This window comes from Heloderma suspectum, chromosome 13 (assembly GCF_057233095.1).
Source record: "Heloderma suspectum isolate Gila_16-S chromosome 13, 16-S_ref, whole genome shotgun sequence".
NCBI lineage: Eukaryota > Metazoa > Chordata > Lepidosauria > Squamata > Helodermatidae > Heloderma > Heloderma suspectum.
Genome location: NC_139470.1, coordinates 14840577 through 14868182, shown reverse-complemented (window position 1 = coordinate 14868182; position 27606 = coordinate 14840577). Strand labels below are relative to the sequence as shown.

The 27606-nt window shown below is 44.6% G+C and overlaps 1 protein-coding gene across 10 annotated transcripts in view; it reads right to left on the bottom strand.

The window, feature by feature from the left end:
- The window catches only part of GOLGA3 (golgin A3), a 58114-nt gene extending 32983 nt beyond the window's left edge, over positions 1–25131 (bottom strand). For 4 of the 10 annotated variants that reach the window (XM_084820204.1, XM_084820205.1, XM_084820209.1 and 1 more), the window contains exons 1-10: positions 24866–24952; positions 19424–19765; positions 17882–18163; positions 15608–15720; positions 12993–13678; positions 9260–9371; positions 8534–8840; positions 8152–8354; positions 5222–5359; positions 3101–3262 (exon numbers count right to left, since the gene is read on the bottom strand). In XM_084820204.1, coding sequence (XP_084676330.1) covers positions 3101–3262; positions 5222–5359; positions 8152–8354; positions 8534–8840; positions 9260–9371; positions 12993–13678; positions 15608–15720; positions 17882–18163; positions 19424–19544 — 2124 coding nt within the window. In that variant the 5' untranslated portion in view covers positions 19545–19765; positions 24866–24952. Of the gene's footprint in view, positions 1–3100; positions 3263–5221; positions 5360–8151; positions 8355–8533; positions 8841–9259; positions 9372–12992; positions 13679–15607; positions 15721–17881; positions 18164–19423; positions 19804–24865 lie in introns of all 10 variants that reach the window. The other 6 variants (XM_084820206.1, XM_084820208.1, XM_084820212.1 and 3 more) reach the window with 5 other exon arrangements.
- Between the last annotated feature and the right edge of the window lie 2475 nt (positions 25132–27606).

Genomic DNA, 27606 nt, shown 5'->3' with positions numbered 1-27606 from the left:
TCGACTTCAGCAAAGCTTTGGACAAAGTGCCCCATGATATCCTGATGAGCAAACTAGCTCAAAGTGGGCTAGATGAAACAACGATCCAGTGGATCCACAGTCGGCTACAGAATCGGACTCAAAGAGTGCTTATCAATGGGACCTTCTCAAACTGGGGAGAGGTAATGAGCAGGGTACCGCAGGACAGTCCTGGGCCCAGTGCTCTTCAACATTTTTATTAATGGCTTAGAGGAGGAGGTGCAGGGAATGCTGATCAAATTTGCAGATGACACAAAATTGGGCAGGATAGCCAATACCCCGGAAGACAGAAACAAAATTCAAAGTGATCTTGATAGACTGGAGTGCTGGGCAGAAAACAACAGAATGACATTTCATAGGGATAAATGCCAAGTTCTGCATGTAGGAAAAAGAAACCAAATGCACAGTTACAAGATGGGGGACACATGGCTCAACAACACGACAAGCAAGAAGGATCTGGGAATTGTTGTCAATCACAAGCTGAATATGAGCCAACAATGTGATGTGGCTGCAAAAAAGGCCAATGCTCTTTTGGGCTGCATTAATAGAAGCATAGCTTCCAAATCCCTGGAAGTACTAGTTCCCCTCTACTCAGCAGTGGTTAGGCCTCATCTGGAGTACTGCGTCCAGTTCTGGGCACTACACTTTAAGAAGGATGCAGACAAACTGGAGAGGGTTCAGAGGAAGGCAACAAAGATGATCAGGGGACTGGAAACAAAGCCCTATGAAGAGAGACTGAAAAAACTGGGCATGTTTAGCCTTGAGAAGAGAAGACTGAGGGGGAGATATGATAGCGTTCTTCAAGTACTTGAAAGGTCATCACAGAGAGGAAGGCCAGGATCTCTTCTCGATCATCCCAGAGTGCAGGACACGGAATAATGGGCTCAAGTTACAGGAAGCCAGATTCCGGCTGAACATCAGGAAAAACTTCCTGACTGTTAGAGCAATACGACAATGGAACCCATTACCTAGGGAGGTGGTGGGCTCTCCCACACTGGAGGCCTTCAAGACGAGGCTGGACAGCCACCTGTCAGGGATGCTTTGACTTGGATTCCTGCACTGAGCAGGGGGTTGGACTCGATGGCCTTGTAGGCCCCTTCCAACCCTACTATTCTATGATTCTATGAACTAGTTTGTTGCCTGAGGGTTTGGACTCTCCTCTGGGGCGTGGCTATGATGAGCACCAGCACTTCAAAATTTACCACTACACCGCTGGTCGGGGGCTGCCCGACAGCATGGCTTGCACCCCTGCTACAGTAGATACTGTAGATACAGTAGATACCGTCCTCAATGGACCGATGGCCTGACTCAGTATAAAGGCAACGTCTTATGTCCCAAATCCTATAATCTAAATGCCACATATGCTTGCCTGCTCCATCTCATGCAGGAAGTTGTATAAGTTTCAAGGCAGTTTAGATTTTCATCACAGGCAAAGTACAGTAGTGACGTGGAAGTTACAGAGGTTTAGGGAGCAATCCTACTGATTCTTCTAAAGTCTTCCTTTTTTAAAAGACATTCCTTCCAACTGCCCAATTTAGCTACAATTTAGATAAAGGTTAAGACGCTGAACTGCAGACTGGAAGGTCGGCAGGACAGCAGTTCGAGACCCGAGTGCCGCGTGACAGAGCGAGCTCCCGTCTTCAGTCCCAGCTCCTGCCAACTTAGCAGTTCGAAAGCAAGAAATTGCAAGTAGGTAAATAGGCACCGCTTTGGTGGGAGAGGTGACAGTGTTCCGTGCACCTCGGTGTTCAGTCATGCCTGCCACGTGGCCACGGAAGCGTCTTCGGACAGCGCTGGCTCTTCGGCTTAGAAACGGGGATGAGCACCGCACCCTAGAGTCGGGCACGACTGGTTGGGGACACCTTTACCTTTTTTATTTACCTTTTTACCCAATTGGGCTACTACTGACTTTTTAAAAAACTTAGTACAGCATCCTAAAATTACCTCCAGCTTTGTTACTATGAAAACTGCCTAGTCTCTCTTTATTTCTCTTTTCCAACGACCACGGAAATTGTGTGTTTCACCTAAGGATGGTGACAAGTGCGGGTAGCAGCTGAGCGTTACATTTTCAAACATGGGGGAATCAACCACTGTTTATTTCTTCATCCCAGCATTAGTAGAGCCTAAAACGAATGGAATGTCGCCATGAAGAACCTTGACTGTGAGCCGTCCCTATAGTGGCACCCACCCTCTGGAAAACCCTCCCTCATGCAGTTCAGGAGGCAGAAAACATAACATTTTTTAAACGCCTCCTGAAAACACACCTTTCCATACAGGCTTTCCCTGAGCTGTAACTACTGCTGGGTTTTACTTTGGTTTTACATGTTACTTTTAAACTTTTAAAGGTTTTATATTATTTTATTTTTTTATTGCATTTCTATCCCGCCTTTTTTCCTCTTGCAAGGAACTCAAGGTGGCTTAATTTATCCTCATCCTCTCCATTTTATCCTCACAAGAACAACCCTGTGAGGTTGAGTCTGTGATGGGCCCAAAGTCACCCAGTGAGCTTCCACGGCCGAACAGGGACTAGAACCTGGATCTCCCAGCTCCCAGTCCAACACTCTCACCACTCTACCACACTGGCTCTCACGTTATATCTTGTTAAGTTGTATTTTATGGTTTTAACTGTGAACTGCCCAGAGACCCTCAGCTATTGGGCAGCATAAAAACGTAACAAATAAATACAGAATAATAATTTGTGTATCTGCAGCCTCCTTCTATATTCCATCCTACGCCTGTAACTAGAGGCAGACTCCATGGTTTCAACATCAGCCAGATTTTTGTTCTCCCTCCCCCTTACTGTGTTTACTATCTAGCCTGATGAAGAAGAGTCCTGGAGAACTCAAAAGCCTGCACAACGCTTTGTGACCCTTTGGTTAATAATTTGCCCTAATAAAAGTATTGCCCTGCTGTGGATTTTGGTATGTTAAGACAACTACCTCTCTTGCTTTCATTTTTACTTCCCACCCCACCCCACCCCACCCCAGTTGTTTGAAGTATAAAGATGCAAACTTTGAATCGACGAGCAGATTTCCCACTCGGCTTTGGATGGAAAGTTCTGAGGTCAACCCATCACATCTACCTGTTCTAGCTCCTGCTCCAGCGTTGCTGCAGAATCAGCCATTTTCTGAAGTTGTTCCTTCTCGTCCTCAAACTCCTCCAGTTTCCTTTGCAGGTCATCTTCCACCATGGTCTTAGCCTCCTGAATTTGCAGAAAGGCCGCTTCCTGGTCTAACATGTCAGCCTGTTCGAGAGAAGCAGACAACGCTGGTATGTGAAAGAGGAAGCTGCCAACACGATGTTGTAAAATAGAGGAGTTTGGGAAATCAAACAAACCAGCACTGCTCTCTACCTTAATACATCGCCCATCCTTTCTCAAGATGGCTTTCTGAAGAAATTATTCTTTAGGCCAGTGTTGACCTCTGTCTATACCAAGATGGTGGAGAACTCTACTTGGTCCACATGTATAAGCTAACTAACCTAATTTGTACTTCCCAGATTAGTATCTGGGAAACACAGTTATCCTTTGGATTGGGCCCTTCTCTGAATTTTGCAGTGCAGTTCTCAGTCCAAATATTGCATACAAAAATGCATATACTGGGGAAATTTGCATACAACAATAAATACAAATGTTTGTGTGTGGTGGTGGTGTTTTTCAATCACAGATTGTTGTGGGAATTGGATGGAACTTGAACCTGATACTGACAATTCATCCATCCCTTCTCTATACATAATTGATCTCCCACTGATTACTCTTAGGATGCAGTCCTATGAAGACTTAAATGGAATTAAATCTCAGTGGGATTTGCTTCCTACTAAACAAGTACAGACTCAAGCAGTTTATTTGTTTTAAATATGAGGGGGAAAGCACACACACAAAAGAGTAACTATGGCTGCTTCCAGACACAGGGCTTCTACTGCTACCAATCAAAAGGCACTGTGCAGCTATTCCATCTTTCCCTCCTTAATGGAATTTCGGTGGTAAGAAAAAGGATGGAAGAAGCAGTGGGAGAACACGGGAGGGTTACAAATGGAAGTCGACAACATCTGGGCCACCCGTAAAATTCCATGAATGAGGCTGGGCAATTGCACAATAAAAGCTTCATCTGGAAGGACCCCATGTTTTCCTACTATTGTTAAAAAAAAAAAAAAAATCTTTACACACACACACACACACACACACACCATCCTAAAGATTTAAATCGGGGGTCCAAAAAGTGTAGCCCACGGGGCGCATGCTGCCCACCAAGCCATTCCTGGTAGCCTGCCAGATCCTCTTGCATCTGCCACCAAAAAAACACATAGCGGCACTGTCTGAGGTTTTCCCTTGCTAGTGCTGTAAAGAGAAACTCTTCCCTTATTATTTTTGAGAGATCAGAAATAAGGGAAGGGATTCTCTTGCTAGCACTGGCAAAAAAAACCTTCCTCCTATCCCATCTCTTAGCAGGAATCAGAAATGAGGAAGAGGTTTCCTTACTAGCAGTAGCACGTTAATGCCTTCCATGTGTATGTGCATGCACATACATGTGCAACCGCCTGTCCACCTGATGCGGCCCTTGGGGCTAAAAGTGCTGTGCAACCCTGGTTTAAGTGAAGACCATTTTAATCTTGGGAGAGCCCACAACTGTTTATTTTTATAAATTGGTCTTCAATCTGCAGCACTGTAAATATAAAAGATCTTTATCTTGATGATGGTGCAACATGCCAAAATAGGTCTAACTAAAGTTACTTGTTCATTTCTTTAAAACAACAAACATTGAGATTTATAAAAGAGAACTTATTGGTCATGTCTGGACATCATGCTAAATGTGACGTGAACACGGCTAGGCAAGCCTTGGGCTTGCATGCTACCCACCCGGACATGGCCGCTAGAAGGAGTTTGGAAACTTCTGAACTGCGGCTTGTTGTTTCAGCTGAATCAACAAACCGTGGTTAATGGTAACTATGATTTGTATGAAACAAGCCAGCTTCAAACCTCTACATTTACTGATATAAGTGAACGCATACAAGCATTTATTATGTGCATACATAAAAATGGGTAAGAGGGCCTCCAATAAGGAAACTTTTAAAATCATATCCTTTAACTGATAAAACACAAAATATTCATATAATTAGTTTCTGTTCATATCCTATTAAAATTTAGAACAGTATTGGGGATCCCTCCACTTAAACAGGAAACATATAAAATCCCTATAAACTTTACCTCAATGTTTTGCAACTGCGTCGCTATACGTTCCTTCTCTTTGATGGATCTGTGTTGAGTCTCCGTTAACTGATGAGAGAGTGTTACGTTCTCTAACTTGAGATGTTCCAACAGGCCTACCTGGGTCATCTGACCAGCCTTGGGAAGACAAGTAAGGGGCGGGGGGAGTAATTACCACAAATATTCTAAATGCTTGTTAACAGCAATTCAAAAGGGGGCAGCGGGGAGAGAAATATCTATTTAAAACATTTGTATCCCACCTTATATCATTAAGATCTCAGGGCAATGTTCAGATAAAATCAATTTAAACAGTATAAAACAATAAATAATTTAAACAGCTAAAAGCATATTGAACAGTTAAATAAGCTAATATCAGTTCAAAAATCTAAAACAATAAATTAGTTAAAACCGTGTGCAATAATATTTATTGATTTGATTTGTACCCCATCTTTCTACCAAGAAAAATGGCACTCAGTGGCTTACAATCATAAATAAAACTCAGAATAATAAAATACATTAAAATACAATAAAATAAAAACAGCACCCACCCAACAGACCCCAGCCAAAGTCCTGCTTGAATAAAGTGGTCTTTCCTTGCCAGGAGAAGGACAGCAGAGAGGGAGCGAACTTAGCCTCCCTTGGGAAGGAGTTCCACAGCCTGGGAGCAACCACCAAGAAGGCCCTCTCCCATATTGCCACCAAACGTGCCTCTGAAGGTGGCGGTGTCGAAAGAAAGGCCTCTCCCAAAGATCTTAAGACCGGGGCAGGCTCGTATGGGAGAAGGTAGTCTTTCAGGAAGACTGGTCCCGAGACATATAGGGCTTCATAGGTCATAACTAGCACTTTGAATTCTGCCCAGAAACAGATGGGTAACCAGTGAAGTTGTCACAAAGGAGTCATGTGCTTCCTGTAACTGGCCCAAGTCAACGGTATGGCCACAACATTCTAGACCAGCTGAAGTTTCTCAACAGTTTTCGAGGCAGCCCCAAGTACAGCATGTTGCAGTAGTTCAAACAGGATGTAACTAAGGCATATGTGACTGTGGCCAGATCAGACATCTCTAGGAACAAGTGGAGTTGAGCACACTAGCCTCAGCTGCACAAACACACTCCTGGCCACTGTCAAAACCTGGGCATCCAGGTTCAGGGCCGAGTCCAGAATTATACCATTAGGGATATGCTTCATTGTGCTCTATTTTGAAGGAGAAACGTACAAATGGATCATTTTACTTATAACTGGACGTGGTTCGGAGATCTTCAAAAAGTGGGAGTGGGAGGCAAAATCTTCCCTGTGGTGGTTCCATGGCTCTAGAATATGCCTCCAACTGACACCCGTCAGGCTCCCTCTCTAAATGCCTTTTGCCAGAAATGGAAGACACTCCTATTTCCGTGAGCTTTTAAGCATAGCATTTTAGCCACTGCCTGTTTTAATGCCATCAGTATCTGATGTTGGCTATCACTGCTTTTTCTTCCTTTTTTGGCCTTTCCTTTCCCCCCCCTTTTTTTTATTTTTACAGTGCTGACAATAGTATATGAAAATACACAACAAATAATACCAAATATTATCAACAATTTAAACAATACAGAATATAATCAAATTTATCAACAAAACCAGCAAATATCACAAAGTTCCCAATAACACAAAAGGCTGTACATTCTCTTGATTCTTGTTACACCAATACATTACAAATAAGGACCACGTTTCTGTAAATCTATTGTTTTGCTTTCTTCCCTCTCTAACCCTTACTATGTTAGTTAACTTAACCATATATATTATTTCCCATAATTTGATAATCCAATCATCGATTGTGGGGGCTTTTGGTTTTTTCCAGTTTGCCAATATCAGCATTCTGGCAGCTGTTAATAAATGCACTATCATCTCTATGTCATCAGACAGAAGAACTTCCTTGACATAACCAAAAAGAATAACTACTGGATCCAAAGGTAGTCTATATCCTGATATAATCTCAATTGCACCTATTATCTTTAGCCAATAGTCCTTAATGATTGGGCAAAATGGCTATCATTGCTTTTGATCACTTTGTTACAGTACAGTATTTTATGATGTTTTGTACTGATTTTTGTTTGATGCCTTTTTGCAAGCCACACTAGGTGGAAACAGAAGAGTGTGGTAGACATAAATCAGCATCGTCTGGTGTCTTTCTATGCACGTGCCAAATTTCAGGTTTCCAGGTGGAGCAGAAGTACCGTAATGATCTGACACTTCTGTGACCAAATTCAGCACAAGCGCCTGCGTTCCTTCTATTTCCGATGTTCAGGTGTTGAGTGCTGTTGCTTACGTAGCCAAAATGGCACCATCCACACAAGTGGGAGGTATCAGAAGACTTGGGGGAACCCCAAGGTTTTCAGAAGTACCAAAAAAAAAAAACCCTTTTAGGAAAAAATATTGGAGGAGAGATCCAAAACAGTCCAATGATGACTGAGCATGCTCAATGGTCACAGAATGCCCACTGACTGCTGAGGAGTGAAAATGGGAAACAAGGAAGGAGGGGAAATGAAATGGAGTATCCTGAACAGGACCACTCAACACTGAAACATTTTGTTGCAGGTCCCACTGGCAACATATGGTACCTATAATTACAGGCACATGTTTTCAAGCATTAGGTTGAATCCAATGTTAGTCCTACTTAGACTACACCCACTGAAATGAATGGAACTTCAATTAGTCATGACTAACCAAAGTCCCATTCATTTCAATGGGTCTAGTCCAAGTAGGACTAACATTGGATAAAACCCAATGGTTTCTTGAAATATACAGTGCACTACAATTGAGACCCTCAATACAAGTTCCCACTCAACCACGAAGCTCAATAGTTGGTCTCGGTCAACTCTCTATCTAACCTAGAGCATGACAGCACTGAAAATTGCTACAGACGTTAAGAAGAAGAAAGAGAGGAGAGTTACATTTACCTGTATGTTTGCCATCTCACTCTGCAGTCTAACTCTTGCCTCCTGTGCCACAGCCAACTGCTGCTGGTACCAATGCCGTACTTTCTGCAGCGATGCAATCTCTGCTTGAGACGATTTCAGCTTACTGGCCAAAGTTGTCCGGTCCAACTGCACCTGCTGGAGCTGGCTTTGTAAAGATGAAAGCTGCTGTCGCAGATCATGAACTAAAAGCCAATGAAACATAAAAATCAAAGGCGGTTACAGTCGGCCGTCAGGAGAAAGGGAGTATGGCCATCAGGGGTTCCCCACCCTGGGGACAGACGTTTGTTCTGACCCAGCAGGGCTCTTGTGTAGGAACAGGGTGATGGATTTTTTAAAAGACTATGGATTCACACCTACTCACCCATGCTATCCTTACTGAGGACGCTTTTCTGCAGGTCTTCCACTTTTCCCATCAGCCTTTGGTACTGTTCTTCTGCCACCTGCAGATCGTTATTGGAAGCAGCCAGGCCAGCGTTCTTGGCCTCCAACGCTGCCTGCAGCTCCCCCATAGCTCGTTCCAGGTCCCAGCAAGACTGCTTTAAGGTGGCCACCTCCGAGTTCAGGGAGTCCTGCTTCTGCTGGCTGCTCTGACTGTGCTCCATCTGGGTCTGAAGCTTCATGTTCAAAGCAGCAAGCTGGGTTTGTAATTCTGTCTTTTCTTTAAGAGCCTGAACAAAACCAACATTTAACCAGTTTTTATTGTTAAATTATGGGCTTAAGAAAGAGTAGGCTCAGCACAGCTGGTTTGGGAAACCTAGAAGAGGGCGTTGGTGGGCAGCTCTGTGTAAGGCAGGGGTGGGCAATGTGTGATCCTCCACAGGTTTGGCCTACAACTCCCATCATCCATCACCACTGGCTATGCTGACTAGGGCCGATGGAAGTTGTAGGCCAAAGCACATGATGGAGAAACAACATACGTTAATTCTAATCCACTACTAGCAATTTCTTTATTTTAACTGATACCATTTTTCATGGGTATCATTTGATTAGATGTTGGAAGCCACCTTGGGTTTGTGAAATCACAGGAAAGTGGGATATAAACTGAAATATAATAAATTTCGGCAAAGAAGTTCAGCTTCATGTGTACCTCATTGGCTTCCAACGACAGCGCTTCTAGTTGTCCTTCAAGCCTCATCTTCTCTTTCAGCACCTGCAACATTTCATCATGCGTGCCTGTAATAGAACTTTCCATCGATATACTGGGGAGAAACAAAGCATACATGTGCTTTATTAACGTATATGTTGTGCCAGTTACACACATTGCTACTTTGCATTTGTTCTACACATGCAATAGCCAGCTTATGATACTCATCCCCAAACGTAGGTGTCAAGATAAGCTGGCTGTACCACCACCTACTCTTCTGCCATATCAGCATTACTGTACACAGATTATTGTTACACTCTACCCTTGAAAAGTGTTCAGCTAGCACAAAACCAGACTGCTGCCTGCCATGCATTTTACTGGCCGTAAAGCACTGATCTTGGATCAGCTGCACTGGCTTCCATTTTTTTTCCTAGCCGAATTAAAGATACTGTTTTTTTGCCTATAAAGCCCTAAACAGGCTTTGGGCCAGGGTATCTGAAAGACTGCCTCCTGCTGCATGAAATCTGTGTTCATCATCTGAGGCCTTGTTACATGTCCCACCACCTAGAGGGGTTAGGCTGGTGGACCATCGATATAGGGCCTTTTCTGTGGTAGCACCCTGATTACAGATCCCTCCCCCGAGGAAGGTCAGACTAGCCTGCTCTTTGTTATGCTGTAGAGTAATGTCTCATACCCATTAAGTATTTAATCCATGTAGGGTTCTTTCCAGCTTCTTGCACGTAACGGGATTCAAGAGTTCTTGCCCGAGTTGCTCTTATCCTCTTTAGCCCTTTAAGAACGGGATTACTATTCGATTCTCAGAAACTCGTCTTAGATCAAATCTTAGAATCATAGGGTTGGAAGGGGCCTACAAGACCATCAAGTCCAACCCCCTGCTCAATGCGGGAAGCCTGATTCCGAAGAGGTCTCCCATCCAAGTACAAACCAAGGCTGACCCTGCTTAGCTTCCACGATCAGACGAGATCAGGCGCATCCAGCCCATCTATGATACTATAATGATGACTTAATGCCAATCGCTTTCAAATCAAGTGTAGAATTAGCAAGTGGATAATTAGTACCACGGTGTTGGCTTCTTTGTCGTATTGCTGTCTCCCTCTTTCTTATACATGGAAGCTATCACCAATCTTAAATCATGGTTGTATTGGTTTGGGAGTCATCTGAATAAAGTAGAAGTCTTCAACTGCTTATGCTGAAAAATAAGAGTGTCCTTTGGGAAAATACCTAAATCGGTGCCAGGCTGCGATAATGGACTGGATGAGGGCTAATAAATTGAAACTCAATCCAGACAAGACTGAGATGCTGTTGGTGGGTGGTTCTTCTGACCGGATGGAGGGTGCTCAACCTGTTCTGGATGGGGTTGCACTCCCCCTGGAGGAGCAGGTTCGTAGCTTGGGGGTTCTCCTTGAGCCATCTTTGTCACTTGAGGCTCAGGTGGCCTCAGTGGCACAAAGTGCCTTCTGCCAACTTTGGTTGGTGGCCCAGCTACGCCCCTATCTGGACAGGGATAACCTGGCTTCAGTTGTCTATGCTCTGGTAATCTCCAAGTTAGATTACTGCAATGCACTCTACGTGGGGCTGCCTTTGAAGATGGTTCAGAAACTGCAGCTCATGCAAAATACGGCGGCCAGATTGATAACAGGGTCCAGAAGGTCCGAACGTATAAGACTGACTCTGGCCCGCTTGCACTGGCTGCCTGTATGTTTCCAAGCCTGATTCAAGGTGCTGCTTTTAACTTATAAAGCCTTACATGGCTTGGGACCACAATACCTGATGGAGAACCTCTCCCGACATGAACCTACCCATATACTACGCTCAACATCGAGGGCCCTCCTCTGGCTGCCTACACCGAGGGAAGCTCGGAAGGGAGAGGGCCTTTTTGGTGGTGGCCCCCAAATTATGGAATGATATCCCTGATGAGGCCTGCCTGGGGCCAACATTGTTATCTTTTTGGCACCAGGTTACGACCTTTCTCTTCTCCCAGGCATTCGGCACTATATGGTAAGTGTTTAATCGACCCTGGAATGTCTTATGGTTATGGTTTGTTTTTGAGATTGTTGTTGAAGTTGTTTTACATATACGTTTCTTTGTGTATATTGTATGTTCATGTGTTTATGTAAATAGTTTTTAATCTCTGTATATTGTATTTTTAATGTTTTTAATCTTTGTAAACCGCCCAGAGAGCTCCAGATATTGGGCAGTATAGAAATGTAATTAATAACAATTACTGCCAGTAATTAAGCCTTAGAGAAGCATCTCAACCTTTCAGAATGGGGGGAAACTTAGCAAAAGCCAGGAAGTCACTAAACAATAGATGGTCAGGGGGAAAGGGCACGGTCATCTGGGGATCCCTGGAGAGCCTGATTGCGACCCCAGGTGGGCCAAATTTGGCCCACGGACCTAAGGTTGAACACCCCTGGCCTGACTCTGTATAAGGCAGCTTCATATATTCCAAGGGCAAGGTGAAATATCCCACAGCCCACCCATACCTATACGCAACACATTCCTGAAAGATGCCTCTCCAGTTGCCCACATTTTCCCAGGTATCTCCACAACCAACAGCACCAGAAAGCGGCTTAAAATCAACTGAGTTTCTTAAGAATCCAGATTCTGCACCCAATAACAGATTCTCTGGGGTTGGAAGTGCTGAAGAGGAGGTTCCATGTCAGTGGAGCCTGGGTCATCTTCAGCATAGCAGAAGCTTTCAAATCTGGGGTCTTTAATCAGAGGTTCTTCAATGAGAAGTTCAGAAGAGCAGACAAGTTTCCCTGAAAGACCGTCTTCCAACCCTACCGACTTTCCAATGCAATGCACAGACAAAGGAGAGTTTTAGTGTGCACTCTCAGTTAACCTGGTCAAGTATAAGGCCCAAGAGGGGAAGAGCCATAATGACTCGGTGGTAGAATATGTGTTTTACATGCAAGAAGACCCAGGCCCAATTCGTACCATCACCAGTTAAAAGGTTCTCGGGCAACAGGGCTGGGGAAAGACCCTCTATGCCTGCAGCCTTGGAGATGCTGCCAGTCAGTACTGGATTAACAGACCAATCATCTGTCTCATCTTACCCCTTCATGCAATAAGCCTTGTATTTAACAATCTGCCTGGTCACCACAGGTGATCAGGAAATCCATGTAGGCGAGTGTATGCAATTCCATGCAGGCAAGTGCACGGGCTGGTGAAAGAGGGACAGATCACTCTGTCCCTCCTTAGCCAGGCCACTTAGTGCAGCGATTGGAAATGTGTAGCCCTCCAGATGCTTTGGCCTACAACTCCCATGAGCCCTAGCCAGCATTGCCAATGGTGAGGGATGATGGGAGTTATAGCCCAAAACATATAGAGGGCCACAAGTTTCCCACCCATAGCTTAGTACAAGGGACTTTTTTTACAAGCCTGCTAAGAGACTAGTAGTCTGTGTTTCCATGCGGGCTGTGGGGTGGGTGGTTCCCTTCCTCCATCACCATAAGCAGAACACAAGCTACTGGTCTCTTACCAGGCTACTAATTTATTTATTTTTTTGCACCCTAATAACTTTTGCAGGCTTATTTACAAGGCTGATACAATAGGCCGTGGAGACACCCTTTCCAACCTGACTTGTGCATCCTAGAACATGGCCCAGCACGCTCCACAGCAAAGCCGAAGGAGCTCTTAAACAGACAAACAACACGCAGGAGAGGTTCCCTGAAGGTTTAAAGTTTGAAGCATAGCCTGAGCCCTTTACCTGCTGGAAATGCTGTCTCTCCGGCTCCTGGGTTCCCCGTTGACTTCCTGATCCTGCGCATGGTGCTCTGTCGCCACAGCCTGCAGAACCTCCCTGATGGAAGGAAACTGCCCAACCGCATCCAAAGGGACCTCCTGACCATTGACGGTGAACGAAATACCCTGTCTGCTCTCTGCACCAAGTAAAGTGCCATACAGCCCCCTTCCCGACACACTGCTGTAGGTCGAACTATCACTCTCGTTGCCATCCAGTCTCATTCCTACTTCGCTCCCATCGATCTCCGACATGCTGTCTCCCGCCAAGGAGGAATTCTCCAGCCGCTCATCTGGGTCGGGAGTCAGCCTGATCTCAGACACAACTGACGTCACACTGCTTCGATTCTGCTTTAGAGACCCACCAGGTGAATCAACAACTGGAACAGTCCCCCCAGCGTTCCCCTCTGTGTCGTCAGTTCGATAATCAGCCAGAGACCGGATCCTACTTGACCTAGAAGATTTGGAACCTTTCTTTTCTTTTGAGTGTGTCAGAAGTCCCAGGCTTCCTAATTTCGGTCCCCGTGGGACGCTGGTTCGCAAGAAGGAGTACTCTTTCGTCATAGCTACAGTGCTGGCCCTTGGTAAGATCTCTGGATTTAACATCAGCTCAGGATCAAGGGTACTGGAGGGGCGGTTTTTAGCTGTAGACTGCTTGGACCAAAAGAAGAAGAAGAAAAAATTAGCAGTATAAAGAGAATAACATCCCAGATCATTAAAAGTTAGGGTTGGAAACCAATTGAAAGTCTTCCTTTTGATCAATCAGCTTGCCCAGCTTTTCACCAGTCATATAAATAAAGCTGTAGAACTGCAACAAAGGTACTTTTCTGAAGCTCCTGAATAAAGGGGGAGATGAGAAGGGAAGCAAAGCTATTTCACCAGCTCCAGTGAATGACTACTTTATTCTTTTCCTCTTTCCTCCCCATCTCTTTTTCCTTGTGCGCCATGTCTTTTTAGATTGTAAACCTGCAGGCTGGGAATTTCTCATTTTACTGATAGTAAGCTGCTCCAGGAGCCTTTTTGGCTGAGGAGTGGGATATAAACACATTATATAAAATAAATAAACAGGCCAGTTTCCTCTCTTTAGTATGAGAACTTTACATTTAATATACAAAGGCTTCTCTTTTATGCTTTAAAAGAAGGCCCAGCTTTATTTTTCGTTCTTTATCAAACGTAGGGATACACCTGCAGCACACCATAAAAATCAACACATCAAAATGGTTCCATATCGGCAACCAAGACCTATCAGTTCTGTGAAAGAGTCAAGGAACTAATTACTGTCACCTTCAGTTTTCTGTGGTTCTTAGTGCTAGAAGAAAAGCTAAAGTAGCTTCAGTCTTAAAAGCAAACTACCTGCTAGCATTAGATACAAATTGGAAGGAAATATGATCTCAAATAATACCTACAGAGGGTGACTGCAAGCCACACCACACGACACACTGCTGACATGACCAGATGATATGGAGGTGTGACCTGCCACCCAACACAGGATTATGGCTGGGGTAAGCTACAGTATCTCCAAACTTGGGGAAATGTGCTTTGCTGCAACTATAGTTTGCAACCCCCACAATTCCCTGATGTTCAGACATCAGAGGGAATTACCTGTTTAAAAATGTAAGCAAACCCTTCAGATCTTCCCCGGTGGAAACGGGAAAAAGGAGGGGGAGAGATGAACAAACAAGCCCGAGGCTCGCCATGTAGCTAGAAGCCATGGTTCCCATCATGCCTGAACTGGGGCCCATTGTCTGTATAGCTGCTTAGGCACCTGGCCTTGAATTGAGACCTGTCAGGAATGAATCTGAGCATGTGGAGATGTCTAGCAGCTCAGGAACAGCCAGAACAGGGGGAGGCTCCCTCACTAGTGGGCTCAGATATGGAAAGGCCTTCTTCCCATGACCCTGACACACAGATGGCTCAGCCTGAATGCCCCCCCCCCTTTTCTCCTCCACGAGAACCCAGGTTTCAAGGGAGGAGAGTGAGGGGCATGACTTGAGGGATGCTAGGGTCTGTCACAGAGCAAAGTGGGAAAAGTTAGAGGCGGAGCTCAAACGCTCTACCAGGTTGGCTACACGTGAAAGCCTATGTAGGAGGAAGCCACCTTAAGGGAGCGGCATCCCTGCGAAGCTAGTCTGGCTGAGTTCTTGCTGAGACTGCTAGCAACTTCTCTAATTTCCACTTTGGCTCCTCTACTGATATTCATAAATGTGCGGATTAGCTGTTTTCATTGCAGTCTGAGAGTTTCCTAGTATCTGAATTTTAAGGAAGCTAGTTGTTAAGTAATACAGTAGTGAGCCTGAAGCCTGGTATCCTGGAGTGTGTTGACTGCGAAGGGGGAGAACGAAGGATCGTGACCCAACCTGCCGATTTGAAGCACACAAGGGACAAGTGTACAGGGTGTTTCCATGTCATTCAGATTCAGTCACAATAAACACTACAGCAGACTTCCCCAACCCAGTGCCCTCCAGATGACAACTTGCAGAATTCCTAACCACTGGACATGCTGCTGGGGCTGAAGTCCAAAACATCTGGAGGGCACCAGGTGGGGGAAGGCTGCACTAGAGAATCCACTCACTAGGCACTTACTCTCTCCTGATGCCTTTTTACACGGTATTGTTTGAGCTGCTCTTCCAGACGCCTTCTTGCCTGAAGCCTGATTTGTTCTTCCTTCTCCAATGGGAGAGAAGAACCTGCTGAACCTGCAGAATGAAAGGAAGGCTTAGATGTATTCAGATGCGTGTCGTGCGAATGTGTATGTATGTGGATTATATTATTTCTTAGCGAAACCATTAAAATCAGGGATGAAGTGAAAGAGAGAATAAAGGTTCAAGAGTGACAGTTTCTCCATTTCGGTGACTAGACCGGAAACTAGCTTGTTTGTTTAAACAAAGCTGTTTTGGGGAGAGAGTCAAAGGAGGGTATTATGCACCAAAGGGTTGCCAGATCCTGCTCAGTACCCTGTTGAAGATGGTATCAGCAGTTCTAAGACATCAGCAATCACAGGCGACTTGCAAGGCATCACTACATTGTTAGAAGTTAATAGCAGAGAAGATGCAATTCAAGGGGAGAACAACTTCAATTCCAGCTCATTGGCTGGACTAACCCACACACATGTCATATGGTAAAAATTAGAATATTCTGCTTACTTTATCTTGTACTCACAATGTGCAAATCCTCCCTTTTTAAAGCCAGACTCCTGTGAGTCAGGTCAATGTAGTCTCAGCTTAGAGAGGAGTAACCGAGGTCAAGACACAGTGGCAGCCTCAGGCCACTCTGAGCGGAAGTTTGAATCCAGATTTCCAGACTCTTTGGTCAAACTGGCTACATCGCTGAAATGCACCATCCCGCCATGTAAATTGTTCTTTTAAACAGTCTTTCAGCCAGGTTAAGTCTCAATTGCACATGAATTGTGCGGGAAGGACAGAGCAGTGCCAGCTTTCCATTTCCCAAACCCCTCCCTTTATTCCTCTATACCAGGAGTATAGAACCTCTTTCAACCTGAGGGCTGAATCCCATTTCGGGGAAGCTTTGGGTGGGGTGGGGATTCCATTGGTGGGCAGGGCCAAAAGTACCAGCACATTTTAGCTCATTTCTTTATTTACGAGAATTCTACACCACTCGACATCCAGCAAGTTTCCTGAGTTTAAAGATCTTATTGCCTGCAATTAAACCTTAGGAGAGGCACTTCAACCTCTTAGAATGGGGGGAAAACTGGACCAAAGCCAGGAAACCACCAAAAACTAACTGGTGGTTGGAGGGAAAGGGATGGAGCCAAGGAAACAGGGAGTGGCCCTCTGGGGAACTCAAGTGGGCCGGATCGGCACCCCAAGAAGCTGGATTTGGCCCCAGGGCCCGACGTTCTGCATCTCTGCTCTATGCAACATTCATGGACATAAGCAAAGAATGCATCAATTGCCAGGTGAGCTTGCTACTTGGCTCAGCCTGCCCTGCAAACCCTAAGAGCATTGTGTAAGCATCGATATTAAGAACACGAAGTTCACTCACTTTGTATTTCAGATCCACTGCTCTTTCAAGCAACATGTAACAACGTCCTCCACAACAAGGGCGGAGGCAGGGCCCTAAAACCCATGTTAGTGTAAAGAAAGGTGGACAGCCACAGGACAAGTTTATTGAGTAACAGTCTCGCTGTCACGTGAATGTAATGACATTGCTCCCAGTGGCAGCATCCTGTCTGTGGAATGCTCTCCCTAGAAAGACTCACCTGACGCCAGGCAGAGAGGCTTTTATTTTCCCCAGGCATTTTTATTGTAAGTTTTTTTTTATCCCTGCTAATTGTTTCTAATTTATGCACCTTTGTTATGCAGCTTTAGTTTTGTTGTTGATTTTATCGTATAAACTTTTCATACTCCATCACTGTATTATTTTGTCTATGCTTTGTAACCCACTCTGGGCACATTTTTGAAGGGCGGGATAAAAAAATATACAAGAAATAAATAAGTGAACCTCACATATTTTGGTCTCCTATCTCAATTAGCTATATCGTGCTTAGCACAATTCATCATTATTGTAAATTCTGCATACTTTTGTATTTATCTGTACCAACAATTTTTTTAAAAAAAATTAAGAGATCCCTTGTTTCTAACAGAATCACAATGGCAAAATCTATTCAAACCTGCAACAGTAAGTAAAGCTGGGAAATGTGTTAAGCGTAGAGTCACACACGTCAATTGCCACACAGCGCAATTAAAGGACCAGCTCAAGCCTTTAAAGTGATATTTGCAGAAAGATCCTGCAGAGGCTCAGAGAGAAATGAGAAGCAGGGAAAGCTTTTGTGTGTGTGTGTGTGTGTGTGTGTGGGGAGCGAGAGAAAATGGGGCTCTACCGTAAACAGATGCTTACACAATTCAGTTTCTTGCATGGGAAGACTTAGTTTGAGGGACTGCAACGTTTCCTTCCTAAGAACTATGCCCTCAGCACTAGCTCCCTGAGACGACTTTAGGTTGTCATGGAAACCAGGCACACCTGGAGCTGGTTCCTCCACATGTGGGCTGCCGTTCGGGTCAAAAGACACGGGGGGTTCGGGGTAGCGAGACGCTGGTCCATTTGCAGAAGGGTTCTCGTTGCTGCTCGGCACCACGCCATCCCCTTCAGTTCGCACTTTGCTGTCCTTTGCACTAGTAACTGGAAAAGAACAGAATACTGGGTTGCACTAGGTTAACATCAGTGACAAACTCAGCAATGGAAGGCAAGGTCATCGATCCAACTCCTTTGCCCCTTTTTTGACAGGATATCCTGCACCTAAGGCATCCCTGACATAATAATTGTCCTGTTAGATCAGACAGAGGTCCACTCAGTCCAAACCACCTGCCTCCTCTAGATGCTCACAAGCAAAGCGTATAGAACATAGGAAGCTCCCTTACACCAGGTCCATCTAGCTCATTATCATCTATGCCAGAGGTGCAGAACCTGAAGCCTGTGAGCGAAATCCATCCCACGGGGTCCCCAGATAGCCACAACCCTTTCCCTGGCCCCACCCTCTTTCCCTCGACTGCCGATCACTTACTGGTTTCCCAGCGTTTGCCCATGTGTCCCCCACAACCTTCTAAAAGGCTGAAATGGCTCTTCTAAGCCTTAGTTACTAGCAGGAGTTTTAAGATAAAACATGCTGGTATTTTGGCCACACACCCCTTTTGCCTTAGGCCCCACCCCTTTTGCCTTCAGCCCTGCCCACCATTGGAATGTGGCCCCTGAGAGCTTCTCCAAAATAGAATTCGGCCCTTGGGCTAAAATAGGTTCAACACCCCTGGTCTACCCCGACTGGCACTGGCTCTCAAGCAGAGGTCTTTCATATTACCTACTCCCTGACCATTTAATTGGATATGCCGGGGATTGAACCTGGGACCTTCGGTGTAGGAAACATGTGCTCTACCACTAAGCTATAGCCAGGTTGTCATATTCTCTTTATCTGACTTCCATTCTTCAGGTGGATACGCTAAGAGAGATACTTGCCCAGAGCCACACAATCACCTTCATGGATTTGAACCTTGATCTCCCAAAGCTGCTCCCATCTCCCATTCTGCTGGGAGATGGCTGTTGGGCAGATGGGATATTTGTCCTTGGGTGTATATGCCAGTTCTAGGCAGCTCCTTAAAAGGCACATTCAGGGGGCTTGGTCTATCAGTGGCTATTAGCCTTGACAGATAAATTGAACTTCCATATTCAGAGGCAGTATACCTGGTAAATATCAGTTGTTGGGAGGCAGCAGCAAGGGAAGCCTTGACTCTTGGCCTTATGGGTCTCCCAAAGGTATCTTGTTAGCCACTATGAGAAACAGGAAACTAGCTGGTCCTTTGGTCTGATCCACCAGAGTTCTCCTTAACCTACCAACACCGCCATCAAACACATTCCTCAAACAAAACCTGATCAAAAGAAAGTGCTTACTCTTGATGCCATCGCCTTCCGTTGGCCCATTCACTTTGGCCTCAAGGTCCGCACAGCGTTCAGAACTGCAGGGGGCGCCATTGCTGGCTTGCTTCTCCAGCAGGATCATTGAAGAGTCCATGGCGGACGCAATTAAGATGCAAGGGGAAATATATTTCCCCGGCTGAAAAATACCCTTTCCAGCAAGCTACTGAGTCCTGTTTCTATCCATCGGCAATGCCACTAGTACAGAAGCTCACAATATTAAGCCTCTTTCATCTGCTGTTTTACAGCAGACAACTCAATTCAGTCCAAGTCCAGTCAGCAGGCAACTCAGGGATTCCTGGAGATCGTTACATTAGCCTGAGGGGGAAAAAGCAATTACCAAGTTGCATCACTCCCTAGAGACAAAAGGAGACACGTATTTTTAAACATCATTCCTGTTTTGAAGAGATCACATGCATGCATCACATACAGTAATTGAAAAGTGCATTCTCCAAGTGCCAAACCTTATGTAGCTAAAATGGCACCACCCACACACAAGAGGGAGGTACGAGAAGGATCAGGGGAACGCCAAGATTAGCAGAAGTACAGTAACCTTCAGGGGAAAAAACTCTAAGGAAGAGGACAGCCCAAAGAGGACTGAGGCTGGCCACAAAATGCTAAGTATCTATTGTGGGGTGGGAGGGAGCTGAGGGAGGTAGAGGAGTAGGCAACCTGGTGTACATAGGCATACTGTCCCTGATACTGGAGGCAGCATATAGCCATCAGGACTAGTAGCCACCGATAGCCTGAAACTCCATGAATTTGTCTAACCCTATTTTAAAGACATCCATATTGGTGGCCATCATTACATCTTGCAGAAGCAAATCCCATAGCTTAACGTGCACTGTATTTTCATTCCCAATTCATGCTGCCAGTTGCCTTTCATTTCTACCATGCCTGTTAACACCTAGACTATTTTATCAACACAACCGTTTCCTTCATGGAGCTCTGCACTTGTTTACTGAGGGCGTGTATCCAGCAGAGCAACCAGCATATATCCTATGACAGATGAATAAATTATTAATTAGGACAAGAGTCAGCTGGGAGAAGGAGGGTTCACTGCCAGTCAAGGTTGGCCTGTTTGAAGGGAGTCAGAGGTTATATAAAAGAGTTTCTTAAACTGCAATCAAAAGAGGAAGTAAGAGCCACAGGCATTTTACTCCCTCTCTCATGATACAAGAACGCAGGGTCATCCCATGAAGCTGAATGGTGGGAAATTCAGGACAGATAAAAGGAAGGACTTCTTCACACAGCACATTGTTAAACTATGGAATTCACTGCCACAGGATATAGTGATGGCCAACAACTTTAAAAGGGGATTCGAAAACATTCACGGAGTATAAGGCTATCTATGGCTACTAGTCATGATGGCTACCTATTGAGTCCAGTGCCAAAATGCACATAAAAATGTCTATTTTAGGACAAAATAAGTTCAGAAATGTGTATTTTGTGAGAAATACATTCAAAAGTAACATTTCAATGTCTTGAAATACAATTTTGTGTATTTTATTTTTTAATTCACATGCTGAAACGGGACCAAACAGACTTACAAACAGTCACATGCAAGACTAACACAGGCTGGAAATAGCCTGAACTGTCCATCCCTATTTAAGGTACACACTCATTTTATATCAGGCCGGCTGTCCAGACTGTCACCTTCACACTGTGAACTGAGATTATGTCCCAGAACTCAAACTCCCTCACAACATTTCAAGGAAAGTTCAGTAGTGATAGGGAAGCTATATTTCCTGGAAACGTAATTGTCGTTACCACTCAGCTCATTAGGAAAACATCCGATAAGCTTTCAAGGAATCCCAAGGTTTTCTGGAACACCATTTGAAAAGCGTTACCATAGACCAGCCTCCCCCAACATGGCGCCCTCCAGATGTGTTGGACTACAAGTCCCATCACTGCCGGCCAGCACAGCCACTGGCCATGTTGGCTGGATATGATGGGAATTGTAGTCCAGCACATCTGGGAGGCACCAAGTCATGGAAGGCTGGCATATACCATGGATATTCTTCTATAGGATAAGAGTATAAACAGTAGGAACGCACTCATGTCACGTCATTCACATCAAGTCAACAACTAAGGGTTGAATAGATACCACAGTAACACTACTTAGGAAGCCAGAATAACTCTAGCAAAAATATGCACAAGATCCAAGTCAGATCCCAAATAACTCCTCACCTATGTTTCAAACAGATACCGAAAGACAACTTAAAATCATAATATCTGCCCCTTAGGAACTGAAGTCATATGATCATAAAGGCCTGTAATTTCCATATATGTATGTTTGAGATTAGGGCGGTCATCAAATTAAGCCTTTACCCAACCATCCCTTGAAAGAACCATCTGCCTGCCTGACAACAATCACCCTGTATCTTTAGTAGGTAATAATAGCAACAAACAGATTTTAGAGGGGTGTTTCTGCATTGTACTTCTTAGACTGAGCCTTGCCTATTCAAAACACTAACAAGGTTGGCTACATTATAGATAGATGGTAATGCAAGTTGTTTTAGAAGCTTGTTTTCAAGAAGATCAAAAATAATGGCACCTCCTAATAACCAATATTACACAGAAATTAGCAATACCAACTGAAATAACAACAATAATGGACCAAATTCAGTTGGTGTACAAGTATGAAAGATTTTCAGCCACATGCATCAAAACTCATATACTCCAATATTAACTGATCTAGTTAAGATACCACTTTTTCATTAAAAAAAAGTTTTGGTTGCAAAACAGCAACTACTGCCTTTAAAGATATGTACACATACAACAAAGATGAGGCACTGAACAACAACAAAAATTTGTATCACGAAGGGTGCAATCCTATGCATATTTAGGCAGGAAAAAAGTCCTACAACTCCCAGCATGCCCCAGCCAGGATCACGCCCTAAAGCGTAATAGGAAGTATTACCTCAAACATTTAAAGTGTCAGAAATCTAGCTGATCACAAAGTTAAGAGAGGCGTTTTAGGAGAAGATTAATGTTTGAACAACATATGTACATTGCATCTTCCTTCTAATGCATCCTTCAAAAGAACTTGCCATCTAACCTCGCTTTATGACCCCTTGAACAAGATGGGCAAGGCACATATGCTTCCGCACATTTCTTTGAAACCAATAACATGGGAAAAATATAATCTTAAAAAAAAGAAAGAACAAAAGACAGCCTCAGGTTGGAAGCCACATACAAAGAGGTTGGATTTTAATCTGCCTGCATGGGAAAGGACTGCCTTTTTTCCCCACAAGGGGTGCAAGCTGAAATAAGACATCCTCAATACAGATGCTTACCTTTTTAGTCTCCACGGAGATCAATGAATCCAGTTTTGCCCTATTCAGTATGCTATCTTAAAAACCCAAAACCTTTCCCAAACATACTCAACTGCTGACTTCCAGTTGCCTGCTCAAGCCTAAGGCTGTGGACTGAAACTAAGCAGGTTTGGGCAGTTTTCCTGCATGGAAGAAGCCTACAAACCCTGATGCACACTGCTTTGAGCTCCACAACAGAAAAAACACAGGATAGAAATGCTATGAATGCACAATAACATACATGCATCACCAACACACACAAACTGCCAAAGACTCAGACCCCACCCCCAAGCACTAGCCAGGCCCAAAACTCTGCGAAGATCTTCTTTCTCCTATGAACCCAGTTCAGATTAGCAGGGCATAGTGGTTAGAGCAGGCTTCCTCAACTTGATGCCCTCCAGATGTTTTGGACTTGAACTCCCATCAGCCCAGTTGGCCATACTTGCTGACAGGAACGCTGGGACTTGTGGCCCAAAACATCTGGACAATGGAAACCTGGGTTGGAGTGTCAGATTAACAGTGAGTTCAAACCCCCCACCCCCACTCCAGTCAGGAAGCTCACAGGGTGACCTAAGGGCAGCCACTCTGTCCCAGGCTAACGCTGGTTGCTATGAGGTTGCTATGAGGGTAAGAAGGGGAAGGACTATGAACATACCCTGAGCTCTTTATAGCACAATCCTATGCATGTTTAGACAGAAAATAGTCCTACAAGTCCCAGCATTCCTCAGCCAGCAGAACGATGAGAGTTGTAGGGCTTTTTTCTGTCTAAACATGCGTAGGATTGCGCCCTTAAAGAAAAGCAGGATTTTTGAAATAAACCTCCATACCACAGTCTTATTGCCCAAATCTCCCCCCACCCTTTCCCCCAGCTGGCCATCTCTGTGTCTGTCTGTCTGTCTCTTTCTCTCCCTCTCCCACACACACACACACACACACACAACAGACACATTTTATTAATCCTGACACAAAAATGCAAAAGTCTAAGAACACAGTCAAGTATCCAAGTTCAATGCCGCATAACTCGCCACCGGCATCTCAGCATTCTCACACGCTGCAGCCGTGCCAGTGAGTTTTCCAAATATTGTAAAGCATACTGTAAAGCACTGCAAATATTGCAAATATCGTAAAGCGTGGCAAACATTAACAGTAAAGCATATTGTAAAGCACTGCAAATATTGCAAGTATTGTAAAGCGTTGCAAATATTAATAGCAAAGCATATTGTAAAGCACTGCAAATACTGCAAGTATTGTAAAGCGTTGCAAATATTAATAGCAAAGCATATTGTGAAGCACTGCAAATATTGCAGACATTGTAAAGCGTGGCAAACATTAACAGTAAAGCATATTGTAAAGCACTGCAAATACTGCAAGTATTGTAAAGCGTTGCAAATATTAATAGCAAAGCATATTGTGAAGCACTGCAAATATTGCAGACATTGTAAAGCGTGACAAACATTAACAGTAAAGCATATTGTAAAGCCCTGCAAATACTGCAAGTATTGTAAAGCGTTGCAAATATTAATAGCAAAGCATATTGTGAAGCACTGCAAATATTGCAGACATTGTAAAGCGTGGCAAACATTAACAGTAAAGCATATTGTAAAGCACTGCAAATACTGCAAGTATTGTAAAGCGTTGCAAACATTAACAGTAAAGCATATTGTGAAGCATTGCAAATATTGCAAATATTGTAAAGCGTGGCAAACATTAACAGTAAAGCATATTGTAAAGCACTGCAAATACTGCAAGTATTGTAAAGCGTTGCAAACATTAATAGTAAAGCATATTGTGAAGCATTGCAAATATTGCAAATGTTGTAAAGCACTGCAAATATTGCAAACATGCAGTAATGCGCTGTAATGCAAATATGCACGACAGTCCCCCTTTCTCTCTCTCTCTCTCCATACACAAGACATACGCGGAGGGACCCTCCCTCCCCAACTCAGCTGACCGCCCGCCCCCTCCCAACCAAAACAAACACCAGCTGCCCGCCTGCGCCCACCGCTGCCCCCTTCCCTTTGCAAGACCCCCCCCCGGCCAACGAGACGCCTCCAGACCCCACCGGGCCCCCATGGGGAGCCCCCCAGCCCTCCCCACTGACCTGCCTGCATTCGGCTGTCGCCCTCTCCGCCCTCAGGCCCGCCGTCCCTCCTTCCCTCCCTCCTGCCCGAGACGTGGCGCTGCTCCGGCTCCTTCGACCAAGGCAAAGGCGGTGCGGCGCCTCGTTTTCTTCCCCTCCGGAAACGCCTCTCGGGCTGGGGCCTGAGAATCCTCCCCGGGGGCGTCTCCCCTTCCCCACCAAAGCCCCCCACACACACCCCGTGCGCCGAGCCGGGGGAAGAAAAGAGAAGAAAACAAAACAAACCCGGGCAGGGTGGTCGGAACGAGGAAAGAGGAGTCGGTGTTTCCCCTACTGGCGGGCGGTTTATTTAATCGGACCTTCCGGAAAGGAAGGAGCTCTGGATGGTTGGGCGGTACGTTGGGTGGTAGGTTGGTGGGTGGGTGGGTGCTTTTTATTTTTTTGTTTTGTTTTGGTGCTCCTCCATCTCCAGGCTTTTAACTCATTACTCTGGCTCTGGAGCCCAAAAATTGTTCATTAGAATTTAGGGTGGCAGAGACTGAAGTTTGCTTTTTGTTGTTGCTGCTGCTGCTTTTATTGTTGGTTTTCATGGTTGTTTCTCTCGCTCTTTTATTGTGTTTTTGTTTTTATCGCTTAAGGGTGCAATCGTATGCATGTTTAGACAGCTCTGGCTGGGGCACGCTGAGAGTTGTAGGACTTTTTTTTTTTTTCCCCTGTCCAAACATGCATAGGATTGCACCCTTAATATTTTAACTGTTTGTTATGTGGTTTGTTGCCGTGAGCCGCCTTGGTAGGGCTTCTTCCCTGAAAGGCGGCCAATAATTTTTTTAAAAAAAAATAAATTAAAAAGAACACTCGCTGTTGGTGCATTGTTGAAAGCGAAACGGGTCTGATTGGTATCTGGGTGGAAGACGATTGAGAAGCGGCTCTTAACGGTGCAATCCTAGGCATGTCTGCTCAGAAGCAAGCCCCGTTGAGTTCAGTGGGACTTACTCCCAGGTATGTGTGTGCATACTAGGATTGCAGCCTGAGGCTTGTGTGGGAAGAGAGGGATATAATCTAAGTGTAAATAATAATTATAATAATATATAATAGAAGAAGAAAGATTTATGGTGAGCTGAATAATGAGACCTGTGCATGCAAGTCTGCTTGAGAATGCCTATGATTTCAGACAGATCAGTGGGAAAAATCCAATATAAGACCTACTTAAAGTAGACCCATTGAAATGCACAGGATTTAAGTTAGTCATGACGAAGTTCCATTCGTTTCAGTGTGTCTATACTCAGTAGGGCTTATGCTGGATTTTACCCAATGTCTGCCTAAAGATCCCCCTCCCCCCGCTGCCCCCAGAGCCATGTCGAAGTCATACAACACCAGTTCTTCTAATTTTACATTACTGTGCAGGAATCTAAGTCGCTGAAGTGTTGCTCTGTCCCAAAGAAGATTTAAGGGTCGTTGCTCAAGTTTTGAAGCTGCTTCTGGCTAGGCAGTGTGGTAGGAACAGCAAACCTAACCCAAAACAGATGCCTTGAATGACTCACAAGCTTGTGTCAGAAGATCCTGGTTTTGTCAGGACAGTCCAGAAAATCATTAATGCATCTTGAATTGGCATCTTGAACCTTTAAAGAGCAACACACACACAAAACCCAAATGTGGCAATGCAAGTTTACAACTCATGCAAACTTTCCCATATGTTGTCCGGGCAATATGGAGCCAAAAAACAGAGAGGCAAACCCCAAAGTGCTGAACTCTGATTTATTTTAAAAGTATTCCAGTGAGACTGGTATGGTGTCTGACCTATTTCAAGCAATTGCTGTTCATCAGAGGAAATGATACCTTCTCATCCTTGATATGAGCAGTTTTTTCATCCTTAAATTGCCTCTTTTTTTATATGAGCACGTCTCCTATTGAAACTTGGAAGATAACATTGCCTCTGATGTACAGCAGTTGCTTGAAATTTCTCAGGGCAGGGCAGACACTATAGCACATTCACTGAAATGTTTCTCAAGTCAATATTCAGTGGGGTTCATCTGTCTTTGTCTCTGGTTTATATCGGTGGTGTGTCATCCCCCACTTCTCACAACACAGAACCACCAGCTCCTTGATTAATAGTCATAGGACTAAATGAACTGCATCAGAGGAACTAGGCTAGGCTAATTTGCAGTACTCAAATGAGTCAAATGGAAAGTATCATGTATGAGTGGGGGAAGATGGGGAAAGGACACGAAAGCACTAGAACTTGTGTCAAAGATGAAAAAGACATTTTGGTACCTTAGACAGAAAATTTAAATGCCACATGCACGGTCGTAAAAATATAATAAACTAAGGGCGCAATCCTATGCATGTTTAGACAGAGAAAAGGCCTACAATTCCCAGCATGCCCCAGCCAGGGCATGCTGGGAGTTGTAGGCCTTTTCTCTGTCTAAACATGCATGGGTTCGCACCCTAAAAAACTGACCATTTACCGCCTTTTAATAGCATCCCTAAATCTGCCACTGACTCATGGTTGAGTCAGCTCTGACTTGCTTTTGTGTATAGGTCTTTTCCTTTCTCCTCCTATCCTTTGAAGCTGAAACCCTTGCTCTACAAAATGTGTCCACTAGAGGGCACCGTGAGTCACGAAGGGCACAATCTTACGCATGTTTTGGCAGAAAACAGTCCTACAACACCCATTATTCTCCAGCCAGCATGGCTAGCTGGGGAATGGTGGGAGTTGTTGGACATTTTTCTGTTGAAACATGCGTAGGATTGCACCCTAAAAT